Source organism: Sinohyriopsis cumingii, chromosome 15, assembly GCF_028554795.1.
Source record: "Sinohyriopsis cumingii isolate HCF-2022 chromosome 15, ASM2855479v2, whole genome shotgun sequence".
NCBI classification, from domain to species: Eukaryota; Metazoa; Mollusca; class Bivalvia; order Unionida; family Unionidae; genus Sinohyriopsis; species Sinohyriopsis cumingii.
In genome coordinates, this window is record NC_142975.1 from 72,991,483 (window position 1) to 73,008,850 (window position 17,368).

The 17,368-nt window shown below is 33.5% G+C and overlaps 1 protein-coding gene across 3 annotated transcripts in view; it reads right to left on the bottom strand.

Annotated features, from left to right (window-relative positions):
• Positions 1 to 17,368, bottom strand: part of LOC149782063 (leucine-rich repeat-containing protein 23-like) — a 48,777-nt gene that overhangs the window by 17,103 nt on the left and 14,306 nt on the right. For 2 of the 3 annotated variants that reach the window (XM_089933493.1, XM_089933494.1), the window contains exons 5-7: positions 12,293 to 12,429; positions 6,892 to 6,968; positions 5,613 to 5,767 (exon numbers count right to left, since the gene is read on the bottom strand). In XM_089933493.1, the coding sequence (XP_089789619.1) occupies positions 5,613 to 5,767; positions 6,892 to 6,968; positions 12,293 to 12,429 (369 nt within the window). Of the gene's footprint in view, positions 1 to 3,169; positions 3,206 to 5,612; positions 5,768 to 6,891; positions 6,969 to 12,292; positions 12,430 to 17,368 lie in introns of all 3 variants that reach the window. The other variant, XM_089933492.1, reaches the window with a different exon arrangement.

The window sequence follows — 17,368 nt, forward strand, 5'->3', positions numbered from 1 at the left end:
GGGGTCCCACTCTTCAAAGGATGTGCACAGGTATGACATGTGTGTTATGCATGCAAGCACAAATCAACCTCATTTCTTTAATGCCCTTAATTTAATTTAAAAATTATTATAAAAAAATTATACCATAGGAACCTAGATATTATACTAATATTGTTCTCATGCATCTGCCAAATTTGTGTGAATAACTTTACCTATAGCATGTACATCTAACTAGCAACATCACAACCCCTGAAGTCATGAACATTACAGCCCCAGATCAGGGCCTGTAGTCATGAACATCACAGCCCCAGATCAAGGTATATAGTCATGAACATCACAACCACAGAACAGGGCCTGTAGTCATGAACATCACAGCCCCAGATCAGGGCCTGTAGTCATGAACATCACAGCCCCAGATCAGGGCCTGTAGTCATGAACATCACAGCCCCAGATCAGGGTATGTAGTCATGAACATCACAGCCCCAGATCAGGGCCAGTAGTCATGAACATTACAGCCCCAGATCAGGGTATGTAGTCATGAACATCACAGCCCCAGATCAGGGTTAGTAATCACAAACATTATAGCCCCAGATCAGGGTCTGTAGTCATGAACATCACAGCCCCAGATCAAGGTATGTAGTCATGAACATCACAGCCCCAGATCAGGGCCATTAGTCATGAACATCACAACCCCAGATCAGGGCCAGTAGTCATGAACATCACAGCCCCAGATCAGGGTCTGTAGTCATGAGCATCAGAGCCCCAGATCAGGGTATGTAGTCATGAACATCACAGCACCAGATCAGGGTATGTAGTCATGAACATCACAGCACCAGATCAGGGCCTGTAGTCATGAACATCACATCCCCAGATGAGGGCCAGTAGTCATGAACATCACGGCCCCAGATCAGGGCCAGTAATCATGAACATTATAGCCCAGATCTGGGTCTGTAGTCATGAACATCACAGCCCCAGATCAAGGTATGTAGTCATGAACATCACAACCACAGAACAGGGCCTGTAGTCATGAACATCACAGCCCCAGATCAGAGCCTGTAGTCATGAATATCACAGCCCCAGATCAGGGTCTGTGGTCATGAACATCACAGCCCCAGATCAGGGCCTCTAGTCATGAACATCACAGCCCCAGATCAGAGCCAGTAGTCATGAACATCACAACCCCAGATCAGGGCCATTAGTCATGAACATCACAGCCCCAGATCAGGGTTTGTAGTCATGAACATCACAGCCCCAGATCAGGGTATGTAGTCATAAACATCACAGCCCCAGATCAGGTCCTGTAGTCATGAACATCACAGCCCCAGATCAGGACCTGTAGTCATGAACATCACAACCCCTGATCATGGTATGTAGTCATGAACATCACAGTCCTAGATCAGGGCATGTGATCATGAACATCACAGCCCCAGATCTGGATATGTTTTCATGAAAAGCACAGCCCCAGATCAGGGTCAGTAGTCATGAACATCACAGACCCAAATCAGGCCTGTAGTCTTGAACATCACAGAACTGGATCAGGACCTATAATCATGAAAAGGTTTCAGTACAAGAATTAAACCTGTGTTCAAAATAAAAAAACCCAATCCTCTATAACTTTGCATGGAACCGAATTATATTCACAAATATATCAAAATATCTTTTGTTTGAAATACTACATATATGTCAAATTTTGATGATAATTAATACATTAAATATGAGCTTAATTTTTGCCTCTGACAGTTGTATGATTAGAGTTCTTACTGAACGAGATGACAGTTTACACTGTTCACTAAAATCTACAAGTAGAACTAGTCCTGCCAACAGTTTATGATATCAATTCACCACTGGTATTTTAACTGATATTTACTGGTATAGTCATGGAGATACTGTAGTAATGACTCTTGGTGGCATGTTTGAAGCAGAACGATAAGCACAGATCATGATTTTTCACAATATTATCTAACTACAAAATCTGGGTCAATACTGTTGTAGACCTTTTTCTGCCAGAACATTATTTGACAACAGTCCTGGATTAATGCTGTTCCGTTATAGACCCTGATCTGTCAGAACATTATGACAATAGACCTGGGTTAATGCTGTTCCATTATAGACCCTGATCTATCAGAACATTATGTGACAATAGACCTAGGTTAATGCTGTTCTGTTATAGACCCTGATCTGTCAGAACATTATGTGACATTAGACCTGGGTTAATGCTGTTCTGTCTGAGCAACCTGATCTGCCAGAACATCATGTGACAGTACAGTTCTGGACCAATACAGTTTAGTCATAGACTGTGACCCCAAGTAATGATAGACCTGTTCACAGTTATAGACCCTGATCTTTCAGAGCATGATGTGACAACAGATGTGGGTCAATGCAGTTCACAGCTGTAGACTCTGATCTGTCTGTACATTATGTGACAACAGATCTGGGTCACTGCTGTTTACACTATTATATGACAACAGATCTAGGTCAGCATCAATGCTGCTCACAATTATTGACCTTCATCTGTTAGCATATTATGTGAGAACAGATCTTGTTCAATGATTTTCAATGGTGTAATGGGGCATCTCAAGATCAATAATGCTCACATCTGGCTACATGTTAATGGAGACCAAATACAAATTCATAAAATGTTTACACTTTAGCAAAAAGTAAAACACAGGCAATATTCTATCCTCAGTAGAACACAAAAATGAAGACTCATTTTGCAGACCGTATATACATATCTATGCATAAAGATTTAAGTCATGTAATGAGACCAAAGACATGTCAGTGTGGGTCAAGAAGAGGACTTAGAAATGTCCATGTGCAGTGCTGGATACAATTGCTAAATGATTTTGCAGGACACAACATAGAACTAATGCACTTATCATATGGCTGAAATTAGTAATGTCTTCAAATAGGAAAGGTTTAGCTTTTGTTATTTTTTAAATATCAAATACACCCAACTCCCTTGTTTTTTTTAAAAGTCTGTTAGTATATAGTATAATAAATGTTACCGATTCTATCTCTCTCTCTCTCTCTCACACACACACACACACATTGAAACCTCCACCATGTAGGTTGCCAGTGTATCACCTAGTAACAATAATATTTTGCATATTATAAAAACAATGGAAATATGTTACTGAAAGATAAAGAAAGTTTGTGAAGTATTCGTTATAACTTTCTGTCAAATACATACAATAGGCTTTTTTGCATTTGCTGCTTTTCTTTTATTCTGAAAGCAAAAAAGTTTCACCAAATATGCTTGATTAAAAGGCATAGAGGATTTTCTCTTCCAGGGTGTTCATTTGTGCCGTAACAAGACATCATTATTTATCAACATATTCTTATTCCTATGAGGTATGATATATCTTGTTATCATTCCGATATTTTGTGTCCAGTAGAGCTGTAACAATACATCATTAAGATCAAGATTATTTATTCATATCAATGAGACGTATTATCATCCCATATTGGGTGCTTGAGGTATGATATAATTAATTATCATCCCCATATTGTGGTTCCATTAGAAATGTAGCAATTATATTATGCTCAAAGATATTCAGAGGTCTCGGAAATGCTTAATCACGTGTATTGGCATGCAATGTTTTTTCTTCTGGGGCACAGAAAATCTAGTACACAGGAGCCCTCCATGCAGACACAATAGCTGGGTGGCAAATTCAATTGCTTGCCAGTCCTGCTTTAACCACTTGCTGAGTAAGAAAATGTGTTGATGAACTGATCATTTTAGCTGCGCTGATATTAGCAATGACTGAATTCAGTAGCAGAAAGACCCCAAGATGTACACATGGTCATTATAAGAGTACCTCAAAATAACATGATGCAACAGCTGGGAGGCAAATTCAAAGACTCAGACTAGTTGCTGAGTGGTGGGAAATTTGCTGATATTTACAGAGACTGAATTCAGAGGCAGAAAGACCCAGAGATGTATATTTGGTTGTTATAAGAGTACATCAAGTGAACACATTTAGCTTTCATTATCTTGTTTATTTCCTAGTGTAGCTGAATATGTTATATGCATTATGACCTTGAAATCAAGGCATACCAAGACAGACAAAATGGTGTTTGCAAATTTGGATAAGTACTTTGGGGTTAAAGGGCAAATTGACAAAGACTATTGAGATTCAGAAGAGTGCTAAGTTGCTAAAACTGATAGTTTAGATAGAACAGTAGCCAAGTGTAAGAAAGTGTGTGATGCCTGGCTTTAAGTGTTCCTTGAATTGACAAAATTCAGTCTGATTCTAATAGACAAACAAGAGCTAAATGTCAGTGGTGTAAAGAATTTGGAAAAGTAAGCTCAATGACACCCACTGGTTCTTCTCATCTGGACATTTAGCCACTTCAAGTATGCCCAATATGATTTTGGGACTGCAACTTTTGCTGGTGGGACTCCTATTTTTACCAAAATAGGAGTCCTGGACTCCTAATTATAAAATCCTAGTGAGACCTCTGGATATTGTTACTGATATGAATGAGTTGTGAGATTTTGTATTATCATCCCCATACTGTGCATCCATTAGAGCTGCAGCAGGAACAATACATCATTATTCATCAAAATACTGTTATTGATATAAATGAGACATGACATACTGTACTATGATCCCCATACTGTGTGCCCATGAGAACTGTGATATACTATATTATCATCCCCATATTGAGTGTCCATTGGATCTGTTACAATACATCATTATTCATCAAAATACTGTTATTGATATAAATGAGACATGATCTACTGTACTATGATCCCCATAATGTATGCCCATGAGAACTGTGATATACTATATTATCATCCCCATATTGAGTGTCCATTGGATCTGTTACAATACATCATTATTCCACAAGATACTGTTATTCATATGAATGAGGTGTGATATATTATATTATCACCTCCAAACTGTGTGTCCATTAGAGCTGTAATAATACATAATTATTCATCAAGAAAATTGATATGAGATATATTTTATATTTTATTTTCATCCCCATACTGTGATTCCATTAGAATTGGATTTATCAATATGTAATCAATTGCATGAAGATATTATTATTGATAAGAATGATATACTGTATTATCATCCCCATATTGTGATACACATTGTACAGTATCAAATTAAATCTTCTTGATAACTGAATTTACATAATAAGACTGTTCTTAAACGTACATTTTTTAATACAATCCTTCTATTTTAAGTTTTAAAGTGTGAATTTTAAAAGTTAGAATTAGAGGTATGTTTCAAGTAGAAGCATTTAGAAAAACATGTACATTCTTTACCTGTATTTAATTATTTACTTATCAGGCCAGATTTAAATGTTTTTCCTGATACTTCAGAACAACAATAAAATTCACCCTAAGTTAAATTTAATAAACTATTATAAATCAATTGTACCAGCTCTGACAAATATTTTCAAGAACTTGTTCAGGTGAATAAAACTGGAGCCTCCCCCCCGCCTTCAGAAAATCCCATCAACCAATCTTTGATAGGTAACTAGTAACCCTCTTTTGTTTGATGCCTCAAACATTATGACAGTAAAACCATTATGATTAAGGTGAGTGTGTTACCAACACCCTATCTTGGCTCTCATAAATTCATCTACAGAATATTTCTGCAGCCTCAATGTATTACCTCATCATTCTTTTCCTCTGCTTTCCTCTGTTCAAAGATTTCTTCAGCCTCGTTGCGCTCCTCCTCTGTGTACTCATCCTTGTCGAGTCTCTCCAGCTTCCGCAGCGTGATGAGGACCTCAAGCCGATAATCATCTTCTTCTGATATCTGATTTTCTAAATAAAAATAAAAAGGACACAAACATTGTCAAATTCTGCATATCTGATTTGTTTAAGCTTTACGTCATTGCCATATTTTTAAGTTTATTACAAGCATCATAATAATTGTATCAATCACAAAATTGTAGTGATCATAAAAAATTTAGCAAGGTACAACATGAATATAGAAAATATTGTTCACATTTAAGTTTAGGATGTAACATGGAACACATATAGCCCATCCATAAAATATGAAAATGTGTAAGGCACTAATATAGGACATGTACCACATTTGTGAAATGTTACGGTCACATTCAGATATTTAGATAACAGTAATCCAGTCTTGACATACAGCTCTCTAGATTTTAATATAATTGTTGTGGTCCATAATTCATGTTATGTACCAAACCTTGGTGAATAGGGTGTGTGTCAGTGGGGGTGGGGAAAAGAAGAACAAAATACCAGTCAAATGTAATCAAGTTATTTTATGTCAATAATAAAATAACATTAAATGGATGGGCATTGTACCCGTATGAAATAATTAGGTGGATTACACCTGGAACTTAAGTCACTCCAGGCGGAATCTGCCTAAAATGTTAAAAATCTGGTTAATACAAAGGCGGACATGGAAAATTGGAGAAGTCAAAGATGAATTCATCTAGAGTCCATCTAACTCTAAGATGGACTTTTGTCAAATTCCCACTATATTATTAAAACAATGAATAAATGAAGAGCTGTAGCTGTATCAACATTATCATTATTTTTATAGTTACCATTATCATCATAATTACCATCATCATTATCATCATCAATCAATACTACCATCATTATCACCATAATTATATTTATCATCAATCAATACTATTATCATCATGATCATCATCTTCATTATGATCATCATTATCGCCATCATTATAGTCATCAATCAATACTATCATCATTATTACCATCATCATTATGATCATTATCAATCAATACTATCATCATTATTACCATCATCATTATCAGTCAATATTATCATCATTATCGGCATAATTTTTATGATCATTATCATTACTATCATCATTATCATCATCACAATTATGATCATCATCATAATAATCATCATCAATCAATACTATCATCATTATCTGTTTACTAACCTGACAAAACTAGGGCTCTTAACAATGGAAGACTTTTCAATTTTACAAGTTCTTTGATTTCAGTTAGTTCATTTGCTCTGTGAAAGAAAGACAGAAAGAAATATCAATTTCATGACAGTGGATTGATGTTTCATTGGATAGCAATGGCATGAACATTATATTGCTTTCAAGCAAGCAATTATAAAGGTGATGGTGTGTCCACAGCTACCATATTATTTTCATATAAATTATTAAATTACTGGTTGATGGACACCCAACTCTTTTACACAATTCTTCTTGCCTCCAAAACAAAAATGACCCAAGAATATAATTGTTCAGATGTACCTGATTAAATGTTAGTATTTTCATAAATTATAAACTTGTGTTTATAAACCTAAAAAAGATAGAATTCAGAAAAACAAACTTCTTAAGGTGGCAAAGGATAATTTCATAAATTGGCCTCTGTCAAATTTCTTAACTCAAGGCTATGGTGTGACTTTTTCAGCTATTATTGTTTACTATTTAAAGATATGGATATATTTGTAAACTAGGTGATTCGGGCTTATGTTGTTCCGGAAATTAATGTCAGGCATGTACACATTCCATAGTTACTCTGCAGTATGTTGATAGTGAAACACCAATAGTCGGCTAGGAAGAAGAGCTAGCATCCCATGATAGCAGTAAACAAGTGGGTTCAGGAACAAGTAGAATATCTCAAAAATGGCTTGGATGGCAACTGTTTTAAATTACATCAGCCTTTTTATTACACAATTTTTTGAAGAAATATCACTTAGGAAAAGGGCTTGTATTTGCACTGTTAGCATGACATGGTTTCAAAAAATACCTTCAGATATTAATGCAAGTGTGCATAAACTTCTTTTTCTATGAACTAGCTGCCACTGACTTCTCTAGTCAAGTGAATAATATTCTTATGTATTGTTTTAATATAGCTACCCAAAAATATGGACCTTTTCGACCTCACTTGTGTATTTTATTTTTTTATAATTTTTTTATACCAGGCTGGTGAATGTAGCAATAAATTTGTATATAAAAATTGTCCCTTGCACCCTTAAGAAAAACTGGTATTTTTTATTGATGCTGTCAGCCACATCTGTAATACTTTTCTGTTTATTTGCATAAACTGTATTTAAGTAATTTTTACACTATAGCTTCATTTTATTTCCTTCTTTTCTCCATATATCACTTATTGTTGTATGTAATGCTCATTTGAGGGGAGATAACTGTGTTTTGTACCGCTATGTTAGAACTATTTACATCATGACAAAGTAGCATATTTTGGACTTAGTAGGTATGGGAACATAATGCGAACAATAATGTATTTTCCTGATCTTTCTGTAGGTGTCAAAGTTTGCACCTCTATTTTAATGAAAATTATTTTTATTTCAGTACAAACACACAGAACAATTGCATAACAAGTCAACATGCGTTCTTAAAAGTAATTTAACTTCACAGGAGCAGAAATACTTCAGAGAAATCATAAATAAATAACTGTTGTGAATGGTGAAAGACACCAATGTAATGGTCTTGCAAACAGTGATACATATGGCATATTGCAGGCTATACTTTAAGTGAGAAGAACGAAGGTTTTAGAACACCAATTTAGTTTTGACCTTCATGACCCCACTGTGAAGTTGACATCAGAGATTCATATCTCACACTTGTATGATAATAAGAAACGTATCAATGTTATGCATATATTTTGAAAATTCTGGATTCATTTATTTCAGGAAAATAAGCTTAAATTTAAGTGGCAATTTTTATGCATTTGACAATAAACTTGCAGTTTCTCCTCTGAAATCCTTATATTTTCACTGAATTATTAAAAGTACATCAGTATAACTTGTTTCTTTTCTTTTTGCAGGTCTCAATTTGCATGGTAAAATATTAGCATTAATTAGTCATGCTGATCGAAGCAGCAGCTTGAATCTCATCCAGATATTCATTCTGATTGAAGTGCACAAGAGAGTGACTTTGACGGACAGATTTAGCTTCTATAAGAGTTGTTTTATGGTACATGCTTATTAAAAGCCAAGCATTCAAAAGTCTTTTATCTTGACTGAATTTTCCACTGTTATTATTTGTTCTATACTTAATCTTATCATTTACTCTGATTTTGTAAACTCAAAAAAATCATTAAAGTCAGTTGTAAGCGAAATAGTGTCACAGAAGTAATTTCTCTGTTAAATTGTATTGAGTAATGATATACGTATGGTCAATTTCAGTGGATGTGTATCAATGAATTTATTTGATATGTCACTTTGTAAGCTAATACCAAGGTCCCACACATTAGTATATCAATGTTCCAACATGGTTTAATGTTAGTTGATTAAACTTTGATCTCTCCTAATGAAATAGACTGTTGTTGTGATTACCCCCATCCCAGTACACACCCACACAACACTGATGCTACTAATAACATCCCCAGAATAATAACAAAAGGTTAAGAACTGTTTCTTTTATATTAGACTGAAATCACTTCTAAAGCACATTATTTACTTGAATTTGTGGTTTCTTTCTATCAAGCTTTAACCAACCTTTTCAATTCTGTCACTGACAAATAACAGCATTTCTCTCATTCACTCCTAATATTTGTAAATCCCAAATTCCTTCTTAGCATTCAAGAAGCATTGTCAAAGAATTTTGATTCTGTCCTGATGCAGTGGTGGTAAACAAAGACAAAAAGCATCCAAGGTTGCACACAATTTGAAATTTTTCAATAAATGCAGTCAGTCATAACTCACAATGTAAGCAATGCAATGCCTTTTACTGCAAAGCAGTCAGTTTTCTAAAAGTGTAATACAATTTTTAGTTTTGCATATAAAACTTTTTCCTTTATACTATTTTACTAGATAATGTCTAAATATGTAATATGCACACAACTCCTGACAGAAACCATTTTCAGCCAAATTCTTAAGGTGGCAGGGGAGAGCTTCATCAATTGGCCCCTGTCAAATTTCTGAACTTAAGGCGTTGGTGTGACTTTTTCAGCTATTATTGTTTAGTAATTAAAGATATGGACATATTTGTAAACTAGGTGTTTCAGGCTTGTGGAATTCTTGAAACTGATGTGAGGCATGTACACTTCCCATAGTTATTCTGCAGTATGTAGATAGTGAACCAATGAGTCAGCTAGAAAGAAGAGCTAGCCACGCGATCGATCACCCCCCATAATAGTAAACATGTGGGTTCAGGGCAAGTAGAATATCTAAAAATTGGCTTAGATGGCAACTATTTTGAATTGCATCAGCCTGTTCAGTACACAATATTTTGCAGAATTATCACCTATCAAAAGGGCTTATGTTTGCAATGTGAGCATGACATGGTGTCAAAAATGACCTTCAGACATGAAAAATGCAGGTATAAATTTGGGGTTGGTCTGCATAAGTTTCTTTTGCTATGAACTGCCATTGACGTCTCTGGTCAAGTGAATAATATTTTTTATATTTTGTTTTAATATAGCTATCCAAAAATATGGACCTTTTGACCTCACTTGTATATTGTATTTTTTTAAATTTTTTTTTATATACTAAGCCGGTGAATGCAGCATTAAATTTGTGCATAAAATCTGTCCCTTGCACCCTAAACACTTATGCACATAATTAGAAATTAAATATCTTTGTGCAGATGTACCAGCATGCAGACATTGTATATTACTTTTAAGGTCATCTATTGTTTGCTATCATGAAACATTTGAAGAATGGCTGCTGCTTTTTGCAAGTTTAAAAAATGACAAAAGAAAGAAAAATACATCTAGTTAAATTCCTATATTACACAGTATGTGAATATACAACCTCCTGAAAATATTATGGGAATATACAACCTTCTGAAAATATTGTGGAAATATACGACCTTTTGAAAATATTATGGGAACATGCAACCTCCTTAAAATATGATAGGAATATACAATCTCCTTAAATTATTGTGGGAACATACAAGTTCTTAAAACAGTATGTGAGTATACAACCTCCTTTAAATATTATGGGAGTATACAAACCTCCTTAAAATATTATGGGAACATATACATCCTCCTTAAAATATACAACCTCCTTAAAATATTATGGCAATATACAACTTCCTTAAAATATTATGGGAATAACCAACCTCCTTAAAATAGTATGGGAATATGAAACCTCCTTAAAACATTGTGGGAACATACAACCTCTTGAAAATAATATCTGAATGTACAGCCTCCTTCAAATATTATGGGAATATACAACCTCATGAAAATATTTCTGGAATATATTACCTATTCAGAAATTCTAAGTTAACTTTTCTTGTGAATAGTTAAAAATTGATGATTAATACTGACCCAAGTAATTTGCTCACTTTTTAACCTACAGAATTTTTTTTTACTGGATAAATTAACAGTCTGTGAATTAAAATGCGACAATTAATTTTGTAGAAAACACACCCTGATTACAGATGCTCAACCGCACCCCTGTGGCTTCAAGTTGCATGAGAAAAATTCAGTGTCAAAAGACTCAAATTTTCATGGAAACGGATGATGAAAATTCACAATCATCTTATGTCTAATACCAAATCCATTTAAAAGTCACAGAAGCCCATCAAAAGGGACAAACTTCTATGCAAAACAAACATCATAACTCAGTCATGTTTTGACAGAAATGGCAAAAATTAAATCTGACACAGGTCTTATTTTTTCCCATGGTCCTTTTTATATTTTACCAAATGCTGACTTCAATTATTGATGTACATCAAATGTTTTTGTGCAAAAACAAAATTAAAGATGTATGATATGGACAGAAATATGCATGTATAAGATGGATGAACAGACAGGCAGACAGACAGACAGATAGACAAAGGCAACAGTATACAAGGAATGTCATTAAAATGTGAAGAACATGTATGTTTTAGCTCAAGCGTTTTGAATTGATTCATTTTGAGCTGAGTGCATATTATAATTTTTATACTATCCAAGTACTCTGCATTTATTTATTTCCATGGGAATTAATCTGCATTGTTTTGTGAAAAATGAAATTTTTCATCAATATTAAATTCTGTCGATTGTTAAAGAATTTCAGTTGTTTCCACAAATAAATCACTGTTCATTTCTGATTAATACTGTAAACTTGGTACACCATGAAAAATAGTACAATTGTCCATGCATAATTAATGCAGATTAAACTGTAAAAAGCATGGACTAAGACATGTCACCATGTAATGCGCTGACAAATCAATCTATGCTGTTTACCTGAAATCAATGGTACAAATAAGAGCAAGGATCCTGGTCTGCCAGCACGTTTAGCATTGACAGATCTGAGTCCATCTATCAGTTTACCACTGGATGCCATAATACACAATCAAATATATTCCCTTCTATTCGTTGTATGAGATGAAATGCCATCACTTGAGAAAATGCATTATTAGTAAGAAAGATTACCTCATATTAATATATTGCAAAAGTTTGAGATTTTCTGAGAAACCATCAAGATTGTCAATTTTGTTGTCACGTAGATGTAATGTTGTCAAACTGCTTAGTCTTTCAAGACCCACGATGTGCTTGATCATGTTACCAGCCTGAAAAATAATAATAATAATATAATAATAATAATAATGTAATAATAATAATGTAATAATAATAATAATAAAATTTCCAGCACATGCCTTGGCAAGTGCCCTACTCTCTCTTTAGTCAAAACTTTCTGAAAACACTGAACACATGTTGCAATCATTGCATAACCTGTAAAAGGGAAACAGCAGGTTATTAACCCACCTACAATATACAAAAAAAACTCCACTATAGTACACTTCTGTTATAACATGTATTCAGATAAAAACTCCATGATTATGCACTTTGTTATAACATTAATTCAGATAAAAACTTTCAGATTATAACATGAATTCACATAAAAGAGCCAGGATAGTGCACTTTGTTATAAAATGAATTCAGATAAAATCTCCATGACTGTGCACTTTGTTATAACATTAATTCATATAAAAACTTCACAACATTGCATTTTCTTACAACATGAATTCAGATATACTGTATATTCCCCAATTAATGCACCCCTCCCCTCTTTTAAGAACAGAAAATTTAAAAGATACAGTGTAAGACCTGTGCTTTTCAATATCTGTCTGCTTTAGAAACATGATAAGAACAAAATGCTGCAGCAGTCTCAGTTGTTCACACTGTTACAATATATATATATATATATATATATATATATATATATATATATATATATATATATATATATCAATGGATAAATTACTAAAGTCACAGGCTCACATGTAGTGTTAACCCTCTTTTGGAAAATACGATGTTCCCAGGGACATTAATTAGGGAATATATGGTAATATAGTTGTGGCATGGCTTTCGAATATGTAAAATCTCTTCAATAATTTCTCTCGACAAAATTTACAATTACTACAAAGTTTTATTGCCAAATAAAATGAGAGTTTGATTTATTTCAATGAATAACAATGCTAAATGTTTCTATTTGTGAATGTTCATTTTAAATGTCAACAGTCTACACTGTACTTTGTTGCCAACTCTTACAAAGCTGAAGAAAAAAATGGAATTTTAATTTGTACTGAACAATCACCAATAAAGCTAATAATTCTTCTATGCATTTGTGTTTAATTGCAGTTTAATCCAGGGTAAATAACAGACCCCAATGCTTACTCAATGAAATTGAATTATAAATCATGCATCAAATAATGCCACTGTTGAAATGACTTTATCATCAAACTGATAAATTAATTCACAATTGTACCTAAGGAATAATTATAAGCCATTGGAATTAATCCCATAGCAAAAGGTTGTTGCAACTATTAGGCACTGCTCTATTAACAAACAAGAGTCCACTAGAAGGGACCGATTTGGTAAGTTCTAAAAGAAGTTTTAAAAATTCAAGATAAGGCTATTTCATCCTTTCAACTGCTCAATTTTGAAACCATTTCTGACATTCCTTAGTAATAAGATTTACAAATTAGCTGCTGTGGTAGCCATACTAATGTCAGATTTGTACAATTTCCATTTAGGGAAAACCAGACACCATTAAAAGACATTGGTGAAAATGACATGCCAATATGGCCATCCATTACAGGTTATTAGTGACAACAAGACTTTAAACATGTTCATTGTGGCAGCCATATTGGAAGTCTGCAGGGCACAATTTTCATTTTGTACCAACTAGATATCATAAGAGATCTGTTGATGAAATCTCTATGTTGATATGACCATCAATTCTATTGAATATGTAAATGCCATAAACACGCCATATCAAATGAAAAACATGATTTTGGACACCTAAATCCCCTGATACGTTCATGTTTAGAAAAACATGATTTTCAGGAATTTTAGCCCCAATGTTTGAAGTTGAACAAACATATAAACCCCCCATAATCTTCCTTGACCATCGCAATATTAATGCATGTAATCTAGCATATGAGAATGAACAGTAAACAGTCCTGATCAAAGCTCAGCTTATCCTATTATTGAGGCATGCAGTTTATATAATGCAAATAAAAGTTAAGGCAGTCAAAGATAAACAACCACATTTCAGGTATTACTTAATTGGCTGACAAAAGGTAGGGTGCCATGCCATGTAAAGTAAACAAAGTTAAACCCAATTTGTCTGAAGTACATCACAAATATGTGCTGAAGAGCATAAATTGTTACACATCACTGCAATGAATAATAATGTTGTAGCCAACTTTAATAAAGTTTGCGATCTGCAGCAAAATTTCTTTGAAGTCTGATCTTTTTTCAATATATAAAATGCAAAACATGATTATTTCAGTTCAAGGAATAGTGTTCAAGTGTGATTCATTTTTGAGGAGTGTGATTCTGGAAGGAATATGCTATCTGCAAAGCCAAGCAAAAATAAATTTCAAACTTCAGGTTGACAGAGTTTTGCTTTTTCAAGCACAGCAGCAAGGGGGAGCATTTAATCCCTTGCAATGCTACAAACATCATACCAACAAGTATACGATATCCACTGAAATAGGAGCATATGTAGCAAATCTGACACGCTAAATTGAACATTCTCTTTATCATTATCAATTATCTCAATTTTATTAACTATTAATTAACCCATAATTTTCAATATCAATTTAGCCATGAAAGAGATTGATTAAAATACTATAATTAGTGCACACTTGTGTTTGCACTGTTGAATTGTGTTGATAAAGTATTATATCCAATGTATATTCATTTTTCTATAAAGACAAGCATAACACATGGTCGATCTATCTCATGTACAGTATGGAAAATGCTAGTGTTATGGTCGTTATGAAAAACTCCATTATGACCAGGGCTTGCTCAGAGAATGCAGATGTGAGGCTTGGATAACAGTAGCATTCCTGTCTCAGGTGAATGCAGAGATTATAAACACAAATGACACTTATCTTCAAACCCCATATTGAATTATTGAAAGTAGCAAAGACTTTTATCAAATTCATCATATATTTTGCCATCCAATGGATTTTAAAGACAGAAATTTGATGTATTTTTTCATTTGATATCAGTGTGGTTGTGATAATACGAGTGTTTGCACATGTGCATGTGTTTGGCTTAATATTTGACAATGCTAAGTTCACTACCTCCATCTTTCTTTCTAGATGTATTAAATACTTGGAAAAAATAAAACCAGATAATTTAATCTGATTTGAATCTCCAATCATTTTCTATAGGTTTATATGAAAAGAGCTGATTGTCATCACTCTCTTTGGTTACACACATTGACCCTCCCCCTTAGGAACCTCAAAACAAACTTGTTGAGGCCTTCCCCACCCCCGCCAACACTATCTGGGAATATCACAAGTATGAGACGGCCAAGATGGTGGTCATATTGAGAAAAAAAACTGGCATCATTTCCATTTCCATTCAGGGCTGACTTCAAGACTCCATAAAAAGTCTTCTGGTGAAAACTCCCTTAATTTGACTTTCCTTTGAAAAGTTATAGCCACAAGACTATTTTCAAGATGGCTGCCATGGTTGCAAGACTATTCCTAAGATGGCTGCCATGGTGACCAGATTTCAGATCCAACTGGCACCATTTTCATTTTAGACCAATTTGTTAATCCTATAATACCAGCAGTGTTTTATAATCAGTGTCAGTGCTATAATATCATCAGTGTTATGTCATCATCATTAGTGTTATAGTATCATTGGTATTATAATATCAGTGTTACTGTTATAATATCATCAGTGTTAATACTATAATATCATCAGTGTTATGTCATCATCATTAGTGTTATAGTATCATTGGTATTATAATATCAGTGTTACTGTTATAATATCATCAGTGTTAATACTATAATATCATCAGTGTTATGTCATCATCATTAGTGTTATAGTATCATTGGTATTATAATATCAGTGTTAACGTTATAATATCATCAGTGTTTATACTATAATGTAAACAGTGTTACTGCTATAACATCATCAATGTTAATACTATAATATCATCAGTTTTAATACTATAATATCATAAGTGTTAGTGCTATCATCAGAGTTAGTGATATAATATCATCAGTGATAATGCTATAATACAATCATTGTTACAATGTCATCATTGTTTGTGCTATATCATCAGTGTTAATGCTATAATACAATCATTGTTACAATGTCATCATTGTTTGTGCTATATCATCAGTGTTAATGCTATAATACAATCATTGTTACAATGTCATCATTGTTTGTGCTATATCATCAGTGTTAATGCTATAATACAATCATTGTTACAATGTCATCATTGTGCTATATCATCAGTGTTAATGCTATAATACAATCATTGTTACAATGTCATCATTGTTTGTGCTATATCATCAGTGTTAATGCTATAATACAATCATTGTTACAATGTCATCATTGTTTGTGCTATATCATCAGTGTTAATGCTATAATACAATCAATGTTACAATGTCATCATTGTTTGTGCTATATCATCAGTGTTAATGCTATAATACAATCATTGTTACAATGTCATCATTGTTTGTGCTATATCATCAGTGTTAATGCTATAATACAATCATTGTTACAATGTCATCATTGTTTGTGCTATATCATCAGTGTTAATGCTATAATACAATCATTGTTACAATGTCATCATTGTTTGTGCTATATCATCAGTGTTAATGCTATAATACAATCATTGTTACAATGTCATCATTGTTTGTGCTATATCATCAGTGTTAATGCTATAATACAATCATTGTTACAATGTCATCATTGTTTGTGCTATATCATCAGTGATAATGCTATAATACAATCATTGTTACAATGTCATCATTGTTTGTGCTATATCATCAGTGTTAATGCTATAATACAATCATTGTTACAATGTCATCATTGTTTGTGCTATATCATCAGTGTTAATGCTATAATACAATCAATGTTACAATGTCATCATTGTTTGTGCTATATCATCAGTGTTAATGCTATAATACAATCAATGTTACAATGTCATCATTGTTTGTGCTATATCATCAGTGTTAATGCTATAATACA